Source organism: Pithys albifrons, chromosome 5, assembly GCF_047495875.1.
Source record: "Pithys albifrons albifrons isolate INPA30051 chromosome 5, PitAlb_v1, whole genome shotgun sequence".
NCBI lineage: Eukaryota > Metazoa > Chordata > Aves > Passeriformes > Thamnophilidae > Pithys > Pithys albifrons.
In genome coordinates, this window is record NC_092462.1 from 16,238,495 (window position 1) to 16,260,656 (window position 22,162).

The 22,162-nt window shown below is 40.1% G+C and overlaps 1 protein-coding gene across 7 annotated transcripts in view; it reads right to left on the reverse strand.

Annotated features, from left to right (window-relative positions):
• Window positions 1–13,406: 13,406 nt before the first annotated feature.
• Window positions 13,407–22,162, reverse strand: part of PTPN13 (protein tyrosine phosphatase non-receptor type 13) — a 114,086-nt gene continuing 105,330 nt past the window's right edge. For 6 of the 7 annotated variants that reach the window (XM_071555752.1, XM_071555751.1, XM_071555746.1 and 3 more), the window contains exons 41-48: window positions 21,307–21,362; window positions 20,135–20,238; window positions 18,685–18,851; window positions 18,030–18,120; window positions 17,038–17,375; window positions 16,306–16,521; window positions 15,274–15,336; window positions 13,407–14,244 (exon numbers count right to left, since the gene is read on the reverse strand). In XM_071555752.1, coding sequence (XP_071411853.1) covers window positions 14,164–14,244; window positions 15,274–15,336; window positions 16,306–16,521; window positions 17,038–17,375; window positions 18,030–18,120; window positions 18,685–18,851; window positions 20,135–20,238; window positions 21,307–21,362 — 1,116 coding nt within the window. In that variant the 3' untranslated portion in view covers window positions 13,407–14,163. The remainder of the gene's footprint in view (window positions 14,245–15,273; window positions 15,337–16,305; window positions 16,522–17,037; window positions 17,376–18,029; window positions 18,121–18,684; window positions 18,852–20,134; window positions 20,239–21,306; window positions 21,363–22,162) is intronic. The other variant, XM_071555753.1, reaches the window with a different exon arrangement.

Below are 22,162 nucleotides of genomic sequence, written 5' to 3' on the forward strand. Positions count from 1 at the left end.
ATCAAAATAGTTGTCGTGAGGACTGGCCTGGCCTGGCCCATAGGTGCACTGTGCAGTTAAGAGTGGGCATGGGAAGAAAAGAATCCTGCCTGGAAGCACAAAGAGATGGTAAGCAAGCCTCGATTAATTAAGTGCAAGATCACCTCAACAGAAGTAAAAAACCTCAAAGGGGAAGAAATAGCATTGAAAATGTTTACATTTCAATTTGTGACATTCATTTGCAGCATCTCGCACTCCTGAGGGAGCAAAATGATTTCTGGGTAGGGTTCAGGCTACTGTAGCATTATGTGAAGCCTTGTGAACCAACTCACTTAGGGTAACTGTTATTAAACAGGAGCACAGATGCTTGGATGATTAGATGAAGCAGCTACCAGTCTAGGTCATGGCTTTAACACCAGGTAAGGGACCACAAGATAACCATTCTGCAAGCCACAGAAAGAGGCATTGTAATAACGTAGGTAGACAGAGGTGCAGGCACACATGTGACTGAGCAAGGTAGGGGGAAAGTCTGCTCTGTCACCAGCTCATCCTTAACATGGCTATAAAGCACATGAGTAGCCAGCAGTAAAATGCTGATTTCACTCAACAATCTACAAGTTTGGCAAATGTCTTTGACGGGGCCAGGTTTTCAACGACATGGATGTGCCATGGATTTGCTGTTGCCTGGGCATTATTAACCTGACACATTTCCCTGAGTTACAAATGCTTTTGCAACCAAGCTATGTTTATAAACACAAGCTTTCCTCCCTGATGCTAATTGGCGCAGCCAGCTAATTCAGTTAGGATGCCTTCTCTTGTTCTAAAAGCAACTCCGTAAATACCAATGCTTTTTTGCTCAAAAAGCTTAAAGCAGTTTGTTGCTTCACTCATTTCCAGTTCAGTTGTGTTGCTTCTTGCTCTGTAGCCCCACACACCCCTCCCAGGGGACTCTAGGATGCCAACATTTTCCTTCCGAGTTAATCAGGAAGCATCTTTGCAAAAGACTGGTGGAAAATGCTTTTTAGATATGAAAAAATGCTAATAACAATTTTAGCAAAGTTTGTCATTTAGTGTGGGGGCTTTTGTTTAATTATTCAAGAATTTCCAGTTGAAAATAGAACGTAATGCCTTGTGTGCATTTATACAAGTTGCTAACTGGTGCTCCAAAAATGTTGCCACTAACAGTCATGCAAATATGAAGCAATGCAAAAGGAGACAGACTTTGGTGTATCACAAAAGGTTACATTTTGACTGAAGCCTTAGAAATACCATTCTAACACTACTCAGGATACATTATAACTCTTAAGTAAGAAAAAGGAAAGTTGAGCACTACACAGCAGAGCTGTGTAAGATCTACGCTTTCTATTCTACTGGAAATGTTATATCCATGACCCCATGGAATGAGCTTTGCAATAACTGGGAAGGCTCATCAAGACATCCCCAAGAGACATGCTGTCACAATGCAGAGAGCTGTAGCCATAGAGAAAGGCCCAATATCACCAAAAGATGGTACTCTTTGCTTTCTCAAGCGGCACAGGACCTTTCTGATTAGGAAAGATGCTCATGCTCTTGAAGATGTGTCTTCAAATCTAGTTGACTTGAAGTGATGACTATACTGGTGCTTCAGACCTGTAACAATGACAGTGACTGCAGACATAAAATAATCACATGACATGCATAAAATGTGGACACGAACAATTAGATGTTGGAAGTAAAATAGGTAAATTGAAATGTATCAAAACAGGGATGACACAGGGATTTCCATCAAAAAATCTCAGGGTGCTGTTAACAGTATGAATTCTGGCATCACTGTCTTCCAAAAGGGAAACCAAAGCACTGCATGGCTATATGACTTAGTATCTGGAATCTGACGCAGGTCTGCTCAAATCCTATTAGAAGCTCCATGCAGAATGCAGACATCAATATGGAAATAAAAATGGATATGGATATGACTTGACAAAGTGCAGAATTTTGCATTTGCTCTATTTTTTTTAAGTGCTTGATTCCTAGTTACTAACTCGTGCTTGCTACACAGGTAAAGAAACACGCAGGCACACCTCAGTTTATGCCGAGTAACAGTTCTGGGTGTCCTGAAGCCTGAGCTAGGACCTGGCAAGTATGAACACAGTTTTTTTGACTGCTCTTTTAGCAGAACAGAGGAGAGTGGAATTCAGTGTGTCCTTGGGGGCATCAGGCAGAGCATTACCAGCCAGTTGAAGGAGGGGATTGTCCCACTCTGGTCTGCACTGGGGCAGCCTCACCTTGAGCACTGTGTGCAGTTTTGGGCACCACAGTGTAAGAGAGATACCAAGCTGTTAGAGAGTGCCCAAAGGAGGGCAATAAAGATGGTAAAGGGCCTTGAGGGGAAGCTGCATGAGGAGCGGCTGAGGGCACTTGGTCTGTTCAGCCTGGAGAAGAGGAGACTGAGGGGAGACCTCATTGCAGCTACAACTTCCTTGTAAGGGGAAGAGGAGGGGCAGGCACTGATCTCTTATCTGTGGTGGCCAGTGACAGAACCCAAGGGAATGGCCTGAAGTTGTGTCAGGGGAGGTTTAGGCTGGAGATTAGAAAAACGTTCTTCACCCAGAGGGTGGTTGGGCACTGGAAAAGGCTCCCCAGGGAAGTAGCCACAGCACCAAGCCTTGCAGAGTTCAAGAAGCATTGGGATGATACTCTTGGGCACATGGTGTGACTCTGGGGGATGGTCCTGTGCAAGGCTAAGAGTTGGACTTGATGGTCCTTGTGGGTCCCTTCCAATTCAGCATATTCTGTGATTCTGTGAACTTGGCAATTTTACCACCCACAGGAAATCTGCTCTGTAAGTGGTAGGTCACTCATTGCCTCTTCAAGGCAGTGCTAAAGAGCATGAAAACTGAATTGAACGTGGGCAATATTCTAGCTCAGAACTCAGACTGCAATCATTTACATCAAGAGGAAAAAGCAAACTTGTTTCTCCAAATCATGCACCAAAGCATTTAATTCTGTGGCTTATCTTTTAAAGGATACATTTAAAAAAAAATTTACTTTTAACTTCTCATGGCAGCAGTGTCTTGGAGGAATTTCTTCCACCCCAACAATCCCATTAGGTTTAATGGCAGCACTGAGGCAGACTCCAGAACACAAATGCTACTGATGCACTACTGCTTCCTGTAGAGTTTAGTTCAGAGACGTCAGATGAAATGGGCCTATTACTACTAGAATTGACCTAAACCAGTTTCTTGAGTATACCTTTCCAGCCCTTATTGACTGCAAAAATTCTGTTTTCTTATACAGAAAGAGCCTCTTGATGTGTTTTTGTGAATTTAAAGTCTCTTTGCAACTTTAAGTTGTAAAATGGAATCTGATTGTACTCCAATGTTGGCAAAAACTCGTCATTAAACTAAGACTGAAAAATACAACCAGTAGAAGAGCTTCTCGTAAAATGCACAATAATTTATGCAGATGATAGTGAAGGAAAGGGAAGGAGGAAAACTTCTTGTTTCCTGTTTTTGTCCTTTTGAGTCCTCCTGTTCTGGTGAACTAGAAAAGCATACTCACCAAAATCACAGCTGCGATAGTGCTTTCCTAATCATATCATGAACAAGTTTCCAATTCTTCAGAAATAAAAAGTAGTATTGGGAATCTTTTTCCTCTTCTTTTCCTGGGAAGACCTTAACATTACAGTTTATATTCAGAACACTGTATATGAGTGCCAAAAAGCTTTCAGTATATTTACTTTCTCTCTCTTTTCCACTTATAGTATTGCCATAAAGGCTGAAAGCACTTGCAAATTACACAGGTTAGCTAAAATTGACTCCCTCTGTCTTTACCAGTACTGTTCAGCCTCAGGCTTTGGGAACAACAGTCCAGCTTGGTGCAAACACAGACTGAACTGTGTCAGTGGAAGAAGAGCTGGTGTGTTGACTGTTACAGGAGCTTGACCCCTACACATCAACGGGCCCTGACAATATCCATCCAAGAGTGTCAAGAGAGCTGGATGACATCATTGTGAGGCTGCTCTCCATGATCTTTGAAATGTTGTGGAGATCCCAGAAGGCTAGAGTAAGTCTAATGTCATCCCTATCTACAAGAAGGGCCTAGAGGAGGATCCAGGAATTACAGGCTCACCAATAATACTTCAGTTCTTGTGAAAGTTACAGAATGAATCCTCCCAGGGGCTATCCCAAGAGAAATGAAGCACATGATTGGGAAAAGCCAGCATGGATTCAACAAGGGTAAATTGTGCTTGACAAACCTGATTGCTTGGTATGGCAAAGTAATCTGTTTGGTCTAAGTGGGGTGAGTGGGGCACAGTGTCTGCCTGGATTTCTCCAGGGCTTTGGACAGTGTTTCCCACAGCCTCCTCCTGGACAAAGGTACGTGTTACGTTCTAGACAAGTGATTCATGTGGTGGGTGGGAGCTGTCTGGCAGGCAGCACCCAGAGGGTGCTGGTAAATAGCTCCTTTTCAGACTGGCAACCTGTGCCCAGTTGGGTCCCCCAGGGTTGATATTGACCTAGCGCTGTTTAGTATCTTCACAAATGATCTGGATGATGGGACCAAGCGCACCCTGATGAAGTTGGCCAATGATACCAAACTGAGTGGGGAAATGGACACTTTGGGAGGGAGTGCAGGAAGACCTGGACTGGCTGAAAGGGTGGGATAACAAGAACTGTATGAAGTTCAACAAGGACAAGTGTAAGGTTATAGAAGCTGCTTGAAGGAGTAAGGCAAGAGCTAGACAAAGGAGAAAATTTTTTAAATAAACATTACACTTTGATTTGACCCTTCATAAGGACTTTGTTAGAATTATGATTGCTCAGCACACTTTCCTCTTGGATTCCTCTCCTGGATGAGCTGATTCATACACAGTAAGTGAGGCAACTTTATGTTCCAGAGATTAGGAGTCATTCTGATACTTTTGAAATGTTCTTTGTAGGACCCACCTCTTACCATTCCAGCCTTTCAGTTGTGCTTTCAAACCACAGCTCCTTTGGGCTTGAAGGTGAAATTTTACAAAAAGAAACTGATTGGAATGTAATACAATCCACCTCTCCACATATATAACATGAGAAATTTCTCATGTCAGGTGCTGATTTGTGTTCTAACCAAGCGCCAAGAACACTGCCAGATCTCAATAATTTAAGTGAATGAGACAACTGGACAACATGACACAGCCAGACTGCACAATAAATTGTGTTAGGGGATCCAGGAGTTCTTGAATGATAAGGCATCTATGTGCTTCCCTTTATACTTGATTTCTGCCCAGTTCCATAACCTTGGAGTGCCAAAGAAGGTTATTGTATCTCTAGGAGCCTCAGATATCATGCCTAAATCCAGAAAAAAACCCAAGTTCTGAAAATTGCATTATCCCTACATGCTACAAACCACCAAGTCATTGGTCACACAAGAGATGTGTAAATAATGTCTGCCTCAAAAGAGAATAATAAAAAAAGATAAAATAAAAAGAGAAAGTGATTTGGGGGGCTAAGAAGGTAAGTGTTCTTGAAGTAAATAAAGCAACCCTTCCTACTAGTACCTCCATGTAGTTAGACACACAAATCCCACAGGCAAATGTCTCTGCTGAATCCTGCCCTAAGCAAATGATGATTTCTCTGCTGGGAAGAAAAAGAAGCTGTACATGAAAAACTGGTTACAGAAAGGGAATGAATGCAGAATCATTCCTTGCTTGGCCCATATAACTCCAGCCTAAATCTAACCTAAACCTAACCTAAAGCTAGTGCTTTATGATTCACTGAGAAACAGGAAACAGGAAGCTCTGCTACAGAAATGGTTTCCTTTAGGGGATAGGGTAACATGATCAAATTGTGCTGATGAGAAGATTGTCAGTGCTCTAGGAACACTCCTATTGAGGAAATACGTCCTGATAACCACTCACTCCCCTGTTACCTGTAGTATTCAGCATGATAGTCTTTTCCACAGTAGAACTGGGGATGCCTTTGTGTCACTATCTCAACCGCCAGCTTTTGGATCTATCAGTCAGTGTTAACACTGCTTCAGAGCATTCAGCACTTGTTAAAGATATTGAGGGGACAAACTGACTTGACCTTACTTTATCACTTCATTTAGTGTAAATGAAGATTTTTCTCATGGTTGCATCAAAGAGGCCCAGACCAGTTATTTTAATTACCAAGTCAGTGGTCACTGGTCTTTGAGAAATTATTATTCATTCAAAGAACTAACTTATAAAAAGCCTTGTCACATACTAAGTCTATACTGAACAACACCAGAATCTAAAGCCAGATTTGAACACAAGAAATCTGCACCTTATATATTAGGAATCAACAGAATGAGGGCAGATACAGAGCACAGGAAAGCAATCAGACTATATATGCCAGGCTGACAGTCCCTGTTGTGAACATACCAGTAGCCTGTGTGGCATCAGATCAAGGGCAAATTATAAAGACGAGGTAGCAGGCTAGAAAGGTCTGGCTTCAGATGGTCCTGTGGTGACCAAACCCTGTGGGCAGTCTTCCTTCTCTACCCCACAGAAGGCAATACATTGGAGATACAAAGAAATGCAAGAAAAGTTCTGCTGCGCTCCCCAGCACTTGGCCACTCAAGGCTGGGGTATTTTTAAACCCACAAATGTTTGACAAGAGAAAATTTATTTACTTGGCAAGTGCCAAAGTAGCTGTGGAGGAAGAGTTCCTCATTCTACAATGCATAGTCGAGAACTCTTTTCCTTTATCCTCTAACCCTGTGTCAGAGACTGAACTAGTTAATGGCTTAAACATTCTAAGATCACCAAAAGACTTTTGTCCACTGTAGCAAACTGAAAAGAAGTAGCTGCTCACGCAGCAAAGCCTACCTCTCCCTGAATATGCCTACTGTGAAAGGACTTTCAGATCAGGTGAGTGCCACTGTTCAGCTATCCCAGGTGCAGAAGGGTACGCACACCTGAAGATACAAACTGAATTTCCAGATAAGGGAAGAGGCTAATAAGAGGCAAATCCTGCGAAGTGGGATAATCTTTCTTACCATGCCGTTGTTCTCCCTTACATGATCACTTTGCTGTACAAATCCTTCCAGGAACCTCAAAGACATTTCACATCTTGCCAGGGCTATTCATCTCAAACATTGGACCATGATGGACCATGACTGATGCTGACATAATAGGCACCTGTAACATCTTAGGAGGTGTTAGAGACATATCCTGTGACACCATCCACTGTAATACTCCCTGCCCCAAAAGAGGTGCCTGAGCTTGAAGTGTATAGCAAGATTGTTGACTTTTGTGGGGGGAAGTGTCTCCTTCCCCCAAAAGATAAAGACCATCACTTCAATCAACAGACATAGAGCACCAAGTTTCATTGTTGGATCAAGTGGATGGTGACTACATATATCTTTCTCCTTCCTTTCCTTCCTTCCTTCCTTTCATTCCTTCCTCCCTCCCTCTTTCCTTAGGTGTTATTTTTATGCTTTAATGTTGTATTACTATACAGCAAGTGATGCTCAGGTTCAGATCTGAATGTCAGCCACAGGAGGTGTTCTACCTTTCTTTTCTTTTCCTTTTTTTCTTTTCTTTTTTTTTTTTTTTTTTTTTTTAACCAAAGCAGCACTGTTCCTTACTCCCAGCCCGGTCTTTGAGGTGAGTCATTCCCTCACCATGGAAAACGGCAATGCCATCACAGCATGCAGCTGTTTTTCTGCCTACATAGAAAGCTGGCTGAAGGTTGTGAGCACTGACCTGGTCCTGGAAGAGAACATGCCTTCCTACAGATGCAATAATCTGTTTCCAAGACTCAGCCCCACCACCTTCCTCTCACTAGCCCAACCACAAGGCGCCTGTCTGCCATGCTGCTGTTGATGAGAAGGTGCTAGGTCCCCCGAGTTCTGCGGCACTTCTGCTCTGGGATTCTTAATGTGGACCCAAACATGCTTCTAGGACATTATCCATGAATCAAAAAGGTGCATTTTTCTCTACAGACCCTTATATCTGACAGCGTATTTGATGTACCTTCAGACAAATGCAGACCTCTTTTCATTGTTGCTGTGTTTATTTGCTTTCTTTTGCCTTGTATCAAGTTTGATTTTGAAACACTGGGGGGGGGGGAATGCATTAATTTCCTGTTTCAAAAGACAAAAGGTCTCTTGGACTGATAGAATCTGAACTGGCTCATCTGTCAAAAAAAGAAACTCCAATCTTCAGCCTTTAGTCCAGAGCTTTTTGAAGGATCCTCTGAGATTCCCAAAAAAGCCCAAGAGATGCCACAGAACTCATTATAATGGAGACAAAAAAGGTGTTGGCTCTTGAATTGATATTGGAGAAGGTACTTCAGCTAGAACAGATGGAGGAGCACCCTCAGACTTGGGATCTGCTATCATGGCTTCAGGTGGTGGGGCACCAATGGGTGACAATACACAAGACGTGGACAGAGAGAGTAATTCCTCGGGAAGCTGGCATCGTGATTCTGAGTAGCTGGGAAAGAGTCATCATGAAAACCACTTGAACTTGGGTCTTGCCCAACTACAAGAATCCTCTCTACAAATCCGTCTTTGGATGGGGACCAGACAATAACTCCTATTAGAAATTCAGCACACTGTGGGGATATTTTGACCTAAACCAGTTTCACTGTCACTTTAGCTCCAGACACAGGCAGTGACTCATCAACAACCACTGGGCATTCAGACCCAAAATGCTCAGGTTTTAATAGCCAAGTTTTATTGGCATAATCAGGTGGTCTATCTTACCAGAGGTGCAGACACCCATTTGACTTTCAATATCTGGACAGCAAAAGAAATCTCCCTGGCATCTCTTGGCACTGCTACAGCTACACCCAAACCCAGAAGAGACAAATAACCCAGTACCGCTTCAAAATATCATGATCTCTGGAGAGGACAAAACACACAGAGACAACAGGCTCCAAGCCACGATTGCCAGTAAGGATGAAATTAAAGGAAAAAATGCAGTGGGCTATGGAGCATTTGGAAATTCAGTCACCAATGTCCACAGCAATATAAGACTGCCCATGATGGCTACCACCAGTTTTATCAGAACCTGGCAAGAACTGGATGGATTGAGATGTGTATCTGCAGAGAACCTATACTTGCCAAAATTCCAGACACAGATGGACATTTCCATTCCAGCTCTTATGGGAGAGCTTAGTCTCAAATATCTCCCTCCACAAAGTCTCTTGAAAAATACACCAGTGCCCAGAAAATGACAGATTCACAATTGCTGGGTGCAATACCTTCATCAGTCTGCTGGACAGGCACTGTTGAAATTGAATAGTAACTACAGAAGGAATTTTCCAAAAGATGGAATCCAGAAATTTAGTTTACTTCCCATTCAGTGGCTTCACTCCAGTTTGCAGAAAACACTACTCAGAACCACGTGCCACTGGAACTTGTTATCCTGCCAAACATTTGCAATGCTGTTCTTTGTCTCTTCAGTATATCCAATATACTATTTAGACATGTCAATCACCTTTTGTCAGCATCTTCTTTCCCAGCAGAGTTGGCCTTTTCTTCTCCAGTGGCTTGCTCATTTGCTGGACTTTGCCTAGCCAGGCGAATGTCATTCACTGTATAAGTATTTGGTGAACACTTAATTATTCAGAGCCTTTGTCACACTGTCCTCTCAAAGCTGCTTAAATGGTGAGTAACATTTCCCTGCATTTACCCTTCAGCTGGCCAAGACCAACTGCACTAAAACGGCAGCACAGAACAGATTTTGTACTTCAGCTGTGCTAATATCCACAAATCACTTCGTGCTTGTTTCTAGTATTGTCCTGACTTGAGTGGATGTCATAAATTCAAACTTGCATCCAGATGATAGCTCACATTCTTGAATATTAGCAACTGCCTTCCACTCCATCAACAGAATTTGGCCCTCAGCTCATACATTTCTGTCCCCCTCCAGAAAAGACATCATAGACATCAAACTTATTAAAACTTCACTGAGAAGAGAAATATTGAGAAGACATGTACCAGAAAGTTGCTAGAATACATAAGGAGCCAAGCTGCTTCGGTTTCTAGGTGGATGAGGAGTTGTTTTCTTGTTTGTTTGTTTTTGTTTGTTTTTTTTAACATAGAGGAAGTCAGAAGCACTTCGTAAGCATTTTACCACCTGCAAGTCTGCCATTTTTGAGATGGCAGACTTCAGATTAAAATTTTATTCTACACTGTTAATAATATGCACCATTTATCCTGGCCCAACTACTATCTTGTGCCTTCATCTGAGAGATTTGCAGGGGTGGGTATTACACTGGCCTCTGCCACATATGCAGAATCACTACAGAACATCTCTACCATATAGGTCACCAAACAGAAAGAGCTGTCCAGTTCCCAAGATTTCTCCCAGGCCAGCTTTCACTGTCCTCCTAAGTCCCATCTCATCACATAGACAGAAAAATCTTTGCAGCTGCAGAAATCACCTGAAGACCCAAGAGAATGGATCTCCATCTGGGCTTGTCCCATCAGAGGAAGATGTACAAGTGCTTTAAACAGCAATATAAGCCCAGTTATGAGCCTCCATTGCTTCCACTTTACTTAAAAGGAGATACTGAAATCTTTTCCTAGCACCTTTCAGGATCCTCCTGCAAAACACTGGACATGTAATGAAGCAAAGCACTCCTTACACAATCATTCTAGAATTCTTGTTTTCCCCAGATAGCTAGTTTTAGAAGGACTGAAGTTGTAAGGAAAGACACTGATTAGAAGTACTAAAGAAACAATAATGAACCCTCAAAACAGTTTCCAAGGAGCAACTGGAATTCCTCCTTTTTAGTCTGTTACCATTCATTTGCATAGGCAATGACCAGTAAGGAAAAAAAAATATGGTAAACTACTAATGGCACAGGACTACTTATGTGGCAAAGCTAATTCTGGTTGGAAGAACAAAAGGATCCTTTCTCTCTTGGATTAACACATGGGGTCAGTTCTTTAATTAGAACCATAATGAATTCTCTATCAGTTTTTTCCCAAGTTTGGTAAACTTCCTGTTAAAAATCAAATACTATAAAAAGGCAAATCCCTCTCAGCTGGAGCATGTCCTGGATACTTACTCAGCAAGGGATCACAGTTCTAAAAAGAAACCACTCAAGATTTTATTCCCACTGCAAATCATATAGACAGCACACTACAAAAGCACACAGCACTTTTAGCATTCAAGGAACTAGGCTTCTCAGGAAATTTACTTCTAATTTCTTCAAAGGAGGCATAAAGATTACAGGTATTCTAATCCTCTGGAGAAAAAGAGGAACACTAGGTGTATTTCCAAACATATTTCCCACAGAACTCAAATTTAAGCAATCACACTGCATAAGCACATCCATTTTCTTGTAGTGACTTTTGAGCTGTGGGGTGCATTTCAACCAACCCGACCACATCATGTATAACAGATGGGAAGTTCCATCTGCTTAGCAGAAAACGGGACAACCTTCCAGTGTCCTCAATAAAGGTTAGACTAGAGAGCATTCAATGTTTATCAGATATCCAATTCCTAAGCATTGAGACAAAAGCCCAAACAAATTCAGACCACTTCCCAAGAGAGCCCAATGCCACCTTTCACCACACAGGCCTGTCTTCTTAGAACACCTGAATGCTTCCCATTGGGATCCATCTATTTTATTATAAAGACAAGGGTCATCAGGAATTTGGCCAAGAAAACTTCAGTGTAGGAGCTCTAATTATTTCTGTTTGACCTTTTTTCAGCTGCATACTGATGGTACTGGGAAGGATGATTTCAGATGGAAAGAAATGGATTAAAGAGATTGAAGACAGATACAGAAAAGCTACATTTATCCTTTTTTTTGTTCAAAGATGCTGTGCTCTATAAGATCTCCAGTTTCTTAAAAATGATTAAAATAGTTAATAAGTGAGATGGGGTAGCTGAGTTTCCCAGACAGACTTCTGGGGTTGGTCCAGTACAATTCCTAAAAATTAGCAGGCTTAATAGATGGGTCTGTTTAGTCACTAATTATGTCTATTTATTTACCTTCCAAAGGTAATCATCTGAGAAACTGAAAGGGGGTTATGTGGTGTGTGGGGGTGTCTGTTTTTTGTGTGTATGTCTCCTTTTTTGTGTTTGTGTCCCTTTTCTGAAGATGGAGAGGTTAAGTCAAGTTAATTATCCTCTGCTTTTCTGTGCATCCATCATTAAAAGGAAATTGGGTATAACGTACCATACCACAAATCATCATATTTGTGAGGACAGGCAGCAAATCCTGGAATCCTGGAATTTGTGTTTCCCATACACTGTAATCTGATGCAAATTGTTTGTGCTGTAATTGGCTTCATGTAGCATACTATACAAAAATCTGTTCCTGTTTCTATATTGTTTGGCATGTATCTCAAAACATTTAAAAGAAGAATTCAACTGCCTTACGATATTGTCTAGTTACCATAACACTTTTTGTTTGTTTCTAAAAAACAGACATGCCCAAATCCTCTGAACTCACTATTTAGGTTAAAACAGCAGCAGCAGTGTATCAACTATCTGCATTTACTTACTTTTCCTGTAGGCAACTGTAATGCTGAAAATCTTCTGTCTTCAATTTAAAGCTCCTTCATATGTGTACTGTCAACACAGCTGGTCAATTTTCCTCTTTCTATCTACACAGAATTAATTTTCCATCCTCAAACTATGCTGCTCTGAAAAATGCACAATTTGGCTGTTATGCTGGAGGGAATAAAAGCCATAGTATTACTGTGACAAGTGAAAAAGGCTCTTTTCCTTTTTTATGTCCTGCTATTGCTAGCTAGACTACCATCAACCTAGCAAGACTCTTTCATTCTTGGGACAGTGGAACACTGTGGGCTACTATTCTGAAGAGTCAAAACCTTGAAAAACCACAGACCTCTGAGCCTTGTTTCCACCACTTCAATGCAGAATGCTGTTTAATTAGTACTCTTATACCCTTCCTGACAGCACAAGTGAAAAGCACCAGTTTTGGTACGGACTGCTGGGACAGGAATACTGCTCAAACCCTCAAATGACCACTCGAGGCTGATGTGTTGGCTGATGGCAGTTATTCACCATCCAAGGTTCCTTAGAGCATAAAAGGACAATCTCCTTTCAGAACAGTTGGACTGTTCACAGCATCACTAATCCACTGAGCTACTTAGAACCCAACATCCTCTCTCCCACCTCAAAGCTGGTTGCTGTAAGCAGAGCAGATTACATCATTGCCAGATCAGTGCTGTAGCATTCAATCCTGTAGCATTCAGCCCAGGTACGCTGAAAAACAAGGAGAGAAGGAAAATATCCTCTTCCTTTCACCATAGTGGGGAAACTCTACAGAAAGTAACCCACTGTTCACCAAGTTTTTCCAAATGGATACCGAAGAAATGGATACTGAAAATTTAAAATGTGCATAGCCCTTTTATTGCACGTCTTAAGAAGGGCAGCAACCACAATGAATGATCCCATGTAAGGCCAAGAAAATCAGTCACAAGGAGACAAAAATACCCAGACCCACTGATCAGTGTACATTAGGTATATTTTTTATTTACAGAGTGGTGATGTCTAATCAGTTATAAGGTTAGACACCAAATAAGTCAGATTTTTTTCTGTAAAAGTATATAAATATATACATGAAATTCTATGAAGTAAACATTATTAACTGTGATACAGTTAACACTCACTACTATCCTTATGCTAACAGGCATCTCTTAAAGCTTAAATGCTGATTCCAAGATACCCTCTATAAAATAGCCGTAACTGTACTAAAAGGGCAAAAATTCTGTGCCATAAACAAGCTTTCAAATTAAACTAGTAAAATGTCTTTGTAATAAAGTTTGCCAGGATAAAAATACTGCCTCATCCCTCACACTCCCCCACCCTGTAAGAAACAAATACCCCAAAACAGTTGCAGAACTGCAGGAAGTACTATAAGATTATGTTTTCCTTCTTCTTATGTTTTTTTAAATTAAAACACTTTTATTTCAGTATTTTATGACAATAAGGAAGCTGCAAAAAAATGCAGCTTTATTAAATATTGTTATACAAAAAACTCACATATGCATCCATGGGGTTGAAGATATTAGTGGTATTGTATGAGCTATCCCTTTTCCTTGGAACTGTATACCTTGCTTGGAATGATGGAGAGACTTTATAGAAAAGGCATTTGACAGCAACTGAAGAAAGGGACTAGAAAACTATTGGCAGGACAAATAAAACACTTGAGAGCTTCTCGACCTCCTTGCTTCCTATTTTGTGAGCACTTTTGCTTCAGTATTTTATTTGTTTCTCTGCTGTTCTTCATGTTGGAGATGATTCAAGACATAAAGGACAGCTTGATAGCAGAAAATGTACTGATCCTGCAGGGGAAAGGAAATTACAGAATGTGTGAAAAATGCTCGCACCACCTAAGTGCTCTCATGTGCACTTTATGGTTGCACAGCACTTGATTTCAATACTTATTCTACTATTCAATAATAATAATAATAATAATAAAACCCCTACACCTCCCCTCCAAAGAAAACAGAAAACCTCAAACAACAAAAGCCCCTAAGCAAGCAAAAAGGCCACAGTGCAGAAATATGCAACCTCAACTTAAAACAAATATGGACACTCCTCTGCCACTATATTTTTATAGAGGACATTCATCCTTCTTTCATACCAAAAACACCTAAAGGAGAGTGAGTATTTTACGTAAGTAGAAATGAAGACAGCAAGTGAATTTCAAGGTATTGTATCAATGCCAGCTAATACAGAACTCAGACAGTGCAACTTCTTATCTTAATCTCAGTGATACAGACATGGAAGCTAATACATGTTTTGGAGTATGAGTTGAGGATGGGGCTAATAGTTTGGTGGTTTAATTTCAGGGTTTTTTTTTTAACTATGACTTAACAATTCCTTCTTATTCAAAGAAAAAGTGCGTGTTTTAACAAGAGTTTGTGATGACCATCTCTAAAGTAAAGTTACTTAGTTCTAGATCTAGATTTTTCTTAAAAGATTCATTTAACTTCAGGTTGAATATATCCCCAAAGTACAGTTCAAGATATCTCTGGTAGTATCAGTGATTCATAGCAGCTACAGTTAGGCCTTCTTTTCAGTTTATAATGAAATTTTTAGACATACAAACTTAGCTGACTTTCTCAATAAACACATGCTTTTGAAAATGAAAACTCAACAGTATATTCCTCTTTTTAAACACTGACCGAAACAATACAGCATGTTAAAAATGTCATATAACTGTTAAATACATACTGCTACACACATGACTTAATTCTTGTGACCCAAACGTTGCATTAGAGAGCACAAAGACAATCTCTGTGTGCATCACAGAAAAAGTCTCTGGCTTATCAGCCAGTTCAGTGCACACCTGGGGCAGCCAGACCCACCTCTGTCTGAACCATTCCATGTCTCTGCAGACGCATCGTGCGCACCAGGTCTGAGATGTCAAACTACCAAAACAAACAGCAAGTTAAATGTTCAAAAAAGATGTACATGCAGAGAAAAGAAATATCCCCAGCATCAAATCACAGAATAGAACTAGGTGTATTAGTGAAATAAATAATTCACCATAGCCTATGCATGTCTGGTAGATAACCAGAATGTGCTGTCTCTGGGCAATCTGGATGTGGCCCTCCTACATCAGCTGCCCTCCTTCTCTTGTTCTCTTTCTCCGTACACAAGCCCTCTTGCTTTTACTGGGAGCTGAATATGCAGAAAATAGAGCCCCTTGGTCCAACCTAACAAAATACTTTTTAATTCCCCAGGTCTATAAAGTTCTAGATATTTACAGGGTGCTTAGAAATCCCACTGAGCTAAGCATGATGCAGCTCATCTTCTTTACAAGTTCACCAAAAGATTTGCTACACCAGGCTTCTGAAGGACATAAACATAAGGAAGCTGGCACCCTCCTGTGGATCATCCTAGAAATCATAACCCTAGTTGTGCTGGAGAAGGTAATTTAAATACCCTCACCTGAGATGTTTGTAGTACACTGAGGTTTTGATTCAGTTGCCTAAACAGATACTCTTGTTGGTTTCTAGCTGTCCTTCAACAGACCATGGATCTCTGGCCAACTGAGTACCACCGTGCTCAGCCCCAGTGCTATTTAACATATTTCCACTGAGTACAGACAAGTCAGGCAAGCATTTTAAGTTTTCCATCAATTACCCAAGCCAGCTAAGATTCCCTGAGTTAACCCAAGAACCAGTGGATAATAGAATTTTTCCCCCCTGGGATCACCTATGAAGAAACATTTAATAAGCACTGCTGTTTTCCACCCTGATTTATGTTACATTAACATATAGTCAGTGTGCTGCTGTTAAACAAATGGCATATTCTTTAAACAACTGAATAGCTTCAATGGAACATATTTCCTGCAGATCAAAAGCCCAGCTGAGCCCACCCTCTGGGATACTCACATCAAGGTCTCTGCTGATCAACCCCAGAATGACATCTATACAAATGAGGGTCCCCGACCGCCCAATGCCTGCACTGCAGTGAGTGACAATGGGGCCCGACTTGTGGATGTGCCGCATGTAGGAGATGAAAGTGAGGAGGTCCTCTGGTTGAGAAGGGGTGTCGTGGTCAGGCCAAGCGATGAAGTTCAGGTGGGAAATGTGCCGTACTTCACCCGTCTGAGGTTTAGAAACAACGACATGTAACACATGGCAAGAATAAAAATAAAAAAGAAAAAGGTTCCCAAAGAAAAGCCTCAGAAGGAAGGCATTTGCCCCAAAATGTTCTGTAATTCAATAAAAAAAGAGAAACAATGAACTAATTGGAAAATAATTAGCAAGTAATTTAATAGTATAATGTTTACTGTGCAGACTGAGCTGATCACACAAAGGAATCAACCAGCCAGACTGAATTATTAGGGAGTTCATATCCCTGTATATGTTTCTGTGGCCATAGAGACAAAATTTAGAGTCTTATTAGCATAATGAAATAATCTCCTAGCCCAAAGAAAAGGTCAAAGAGTAGGATAAGCTGCAAGGAAAAAATGTTGCCCAGCAATGATCACTTGGTGAAGAGAAGCCCTGCTTTACTTCTTGATGTAGACAATACAATTGAAAGCAGGCAAGCCAGAAGTATAAGGAATATAATGTCAATATTCAGAAAAAAACTAAGTATGCACAATTGGATTAATTTACCTGAATCTCTTCAAGCTCCAGCACTCTAATGATAAAGCCCTTCAGCTGCTGAAGTCTTACAAGAGCAAGGCGCAGTCTATCATTTATCATAGTGGTTTTATTGAGGACATCTGGCCAGTAACGCTGACATTTTATCTTTTCTCCTTCAACCTCCTGAGTCATCATGGCAATCACAGTACAGTTTTGTTCCCAAACCATTTGCCAGAAATCTGCTACAGTAGTAGGAAGAGGTCCTTGGCATGCAATGTAAACGAATTCTTCATTCCCCACTGGCATGCGAATGAAGCTGGCATTGATGTATCCACCTTCAACCCCAAGAGGTACTCTAGTGGTGTCATCTGTGAGCCCCACACAACAAAAAGACCCCATGTTATGAGTGCACATAATTCAACCTTCACACAATAGAGATGTTGAGCCTTACACTCTCATGTAGTACTTATCTCCACAGATGCTTTCAGATCTCACTTAAAAAAATAAATCACTTAAATACTTGATTTAGGATACTAATCAGTACTTTTGAATAGAGGAGAAAAACAAATCAGCAGCCAGGCAGGATATGTGATTAGAAATGCAGCATCTCTGAAAAACTGAGGTTAGGTATTTCTCAGTCATAAATAATCTTTGTCAGTTCTTACTTCTCCTCAACACATCTTGTACCCAACAAACAAAATTTCATGGCAAGAAATTTAATGCCAATAATATACATGTCTGCTTTTCCAGTTTACACAAGAAAAGCTGACCAAATCTTGTCTGGCTCCATATATATATATAAGACACAGCATCTGCTAAAACAACTGGAAAGTCTGTGAACATCTATCCCTTACTACTGCAGTACAATATTATTCACTGCTCTTAAACTGCTTTATAAATGCTTCTTTACTTTTTCCCTAACAGGACTGAGAATCAAATAGTCCCACTTCTGATCCAATCCATCTGACCACACACGTGGTGAGATAGTATCAACAGTGAACTTCAGATTAGTTAGGACTTACAAGGAAGTATGTTTTTATATCTGTTCTTTTTCCTGTTCTCCTTTGCTTGTCCTATCAAACACTGATCCAGAGGTTTTAACTCCTGAAGGTTCTATAAGGAAGAAATTACATGTGTATTAGGAAAACACTGAACAGTAACAAGTGTTAAGAGTAATTATGTTACCAAGTCATTAAAAAAAAGAATTGTTAAAAATTAAATCCTAATGTGGATATGCAAAATAAAGCTGTTGTAGGAAGGAATCTAATTTTACACAGCTAAGAAAATAAAATAAAACAAAACAAAAACCCCACCTACTATCCAGTAAATATTTAACCTCATTCTCCCAAAAAAGAGATCATGTAACATGGCTGACTTATGACTTTGGAAAAACTGGTTTCACTTTCAGCAGCTACATTTCACGCCTTTATTTACTTTGTCTATGCCTATTAACATCATATTCAATTGGCAATTTACTAGAACCAAGAATGATGTAAACACACTTAGGAATTGAATTCAAACGTATCTCTCAGCAGCCAGTGTGGGGAAGGAGAGAAGTCTTTGGCATTATTCTTTTCATCCCTTTTGAGCTGTGGCATTCAAGGCAGTGATGATTCAGCCATTCTATTCTTGTTTCATACTAGAAAAAAGGACTTTAAAGGACAAATAGCTACTCACTTCAATCTCTTTGGAAGGGACTCCCTGTTCCAGCAATCCACGCAACATCCTGATCACAGACTTCAATTTGGCTCCTGAGTACTTGCCTCCAGGGAGCACATTCACAATAGGGAGTGCAGAGATCTCTTCGTTTGTCACTGGAGGGAAATCCAGCAGAACAAGACCGACTGATATAAATATAAATATAAATAAATATCTAATACTAAGAAAACAAGCTGTAATACACTGCTGAATTTGCATATTGTTGTTCACCCCTGCACTACCTGTTTTCACTCAAATGCTTCCACACACCTGAGAGAATACACAGCTGTCCTCTCAGTTCCAGAATAAAAAAACCCCTAACAAAACCAGCATGACACAAAATCAGCTTTGATGAATCCAGGAACCAAAGGGAGTTTTTTTTCTGAAATTTCAATAAATACATGGAAACAAACTTCAACTATATTTTAAATCTAAGTTCTTCAAACACAAATTGATGAACGCACAAAGGGATGAATTCAGAAATCTCCACTTAGAGAGTACAGCTTATGATTTGGTTTTCAACACTTTTACTCAACATGTATATAAAACATCTTATGATTATCACTTGAAAGACAGCTTTTCTCCAATGCAGTTTGCCTTCCATCATCAGGCCTCCAGTGCTTCTTTGAAGCACAACAAAATTGACAAAATCAAAAATCTCTCTGATATTGCAATCAAAAGTGTCCTAAATCACTAAAGGTCTAAAAGCTCCTTGGAGAAGTGATCACAGCACCAAGCTTGACAGAGTTCATAAGCCTTTGGACAATGCCCTCAGGGACATGGTGTGACTCTTGGGGATGGTGCTGTGCAGGGCCGAGAGTTGGACTCAGTGATCCTTGTGGGTCCCTTCCAACCCAGTATATACTGTAATTCTGTGACTCAGACTGAAGTATTACATGGATTATCCTTCTTTTCTTTTAATGAATGCAAAGGGCTGCTGTATATGAATTTCAGAAATTGACACTTCTAATGCCAAGTAAAGACTAGATTCTTCCAAAGATATCAGACTGGGTAGAGTTCTGCTCTGCCACACAGCAGCAGTGGAAGGATTACAGTCAAGACAAAGAAAAAACACTGCCTAATATGGAGTAGTGGCATGTGAAACCCATAATACATCAATCTGATTACAGTCAAACATCTATATGGTTACAGCTTTTGTCAGATAGGTACTAAGGAAGGAAAGCATCATAGCTGGTTCCAACTCTTCTACAGCTACAGATACAAAGTTGCCAATACTTGTTCCCATTAACTCTCACATATTTATTACACAAAGTTGTAGAGATACTCTCCAGGGCATTGCTGAGCTTTTAGAATTCCCATTACACCTGTATTTACACCCTCAAAACATATCCAGGACAACTTAAAATTCACTTCTATCTATTTAATGTGATCCTCAGTTTTCCTCTGATTATTTGCTAAATGTTCTTGCCTTTATTTACATGTTCCTGGCCAACTGATTCAATTGGCAGTTCATCACTTCCCCACGTGATTTCATCCTCATCTGCTTGGCTCAAGGAAGCTTGTGGAGGAGATCTGTAAGAGAACAAGGTATAGAAGTAAGAAAGAACACCTAGAAATAACCAGCACATTTACAATCTAGTCAAAAAAATCACCAAAAAGTAATTTTACAGCTACAAGTATTTCTGGACTGTACCCATACCAGCGATGTTAAAAACCTAACTTTTTTCTTTTTTTTTTTACATCCCCAGAGGGGATCGGTAAAAAGTAACAATGGAAAAAGCCAGGAATACATGACTCTAGCAATAACTTTACAAAGCCTAAACAATTAAATAGCATCCAATCAAAAATCTGTATCATTCATATAATTCATTATCTACACACTAGAATATGTATTTTCAATGGCAAGTTTTCTAGCTTTATTGATGAATGTATTAAGCATTTTAGATCATAATGTCACTGTTTGTGCCAAGTCTCAATCCAAAACTTCCCACAAACTTAAAAACACAAAAGAAAAAAATCTTTGCCTAAAATTTCACTCAGAGAAGGACTAAAACTATTTCACAAAGAAAAACAATCTTGGGAATTTATACAGTTCCAAGTGGCTCAAAGGGACGAATAGTAACTTGGCGAGGCACATCCTTAGTACTCCATGTAAAAAAAAATAAGCCCCAGGCACCCAAATGACAGCTGATGGACCAGTGGAACTATACAGTTGAGTTGCAGTGTTCTAAAACCAGAAGTAACGCTAATGAAGCTTATATAGATTTGAACTGAAGGTTACATGGTTTGAATGTTTTCTTCACATACAAGTACCAAATTGTTAGTACAATGCAAATTATGTTATTTGGAGACATCTGAACACAGTCCAGTTATCTGCTACAACCACATAACAAAGGAACAAATAAAATGAGGGCATAGTAAACCACAAAGCTGACTAGTATTCTGGCAAATTATAACCTTTTAAATAAGGAATAAATGGAGAACAAGACATTGCACAGGTATTTTACTGGGTTTGTTTTGGTTTGTGGGTGGTTTGTTGTTTTTTGTTGTTGCTGTTTTTCTCTCATTTTAAGATATTCCACTTCAGAGTTTCAGACTCCATAGGTTTGTTTTCAAGCAATACTAGAACAGAAATCTTACCTTTCTGGCACAGCTTTTACTTCACAATAGTCTTCACAGCCATTTACATGTGTTGGCTAGTAAAAGAAATATTTCAAAACACATTAAAGGACACAGTTACAACATTCACCCTCTGCAAATCTTAAACGATTAACAATTACATGGACCATTTCTGAAGGGTACTAAGTTCAAAGCAGCACATAATGAAAGACTTTCCTCTTTTAGACATCCTCATTAACCCAAAATAACAGAGGACGAGAACACTAAGCACTTGGAAAGACATTGTACTATAACAAGGCCAAAAATCTATGTTAAAATAATTCCTGACTCACAGCAGCAGTAGTCATCTAAGTTAGAGTCACCTAACTCAACCTTTTTTGATTTAAACACTTAAAACCCCTTTTTGAGGTAAGTTTGATAGTAAAAACTGCCTCCTGTCAAGAACAATTCCTGTACAGAACAGAGCAGGGCTTGACCTCTAAATGACACATACTTCTACACACACCTTCCTCAACAGACAACACAGACTCAGCAGAGAAGGTGGCATTTCCATCCTTCTTTCAAGAAAAACACTAAAAAAACCATTTATACTCCTGAGGCCAACTTGCAAGTTTCCACTGCCATAACAGGGTATTTTACTTGTGGCTCTTCTAGAGCACACTGACCCAGAGCCAGATTCCTGATTTGATTTTCAGCTCTACTAAGTGGACAGAGAGCTACGACAGCCAGGATGTGCTGGATAGAGAGGTTTGCTGATCTGAAACAAGACAAAAACTAGGCATCTAGTGACTGATGTAAAACAGGATGCAAAATAATGTAGGGTAAATCACACATAGAAGTTATTCAAGCTACTGAACTTATTCAAGTAAAAAATGGT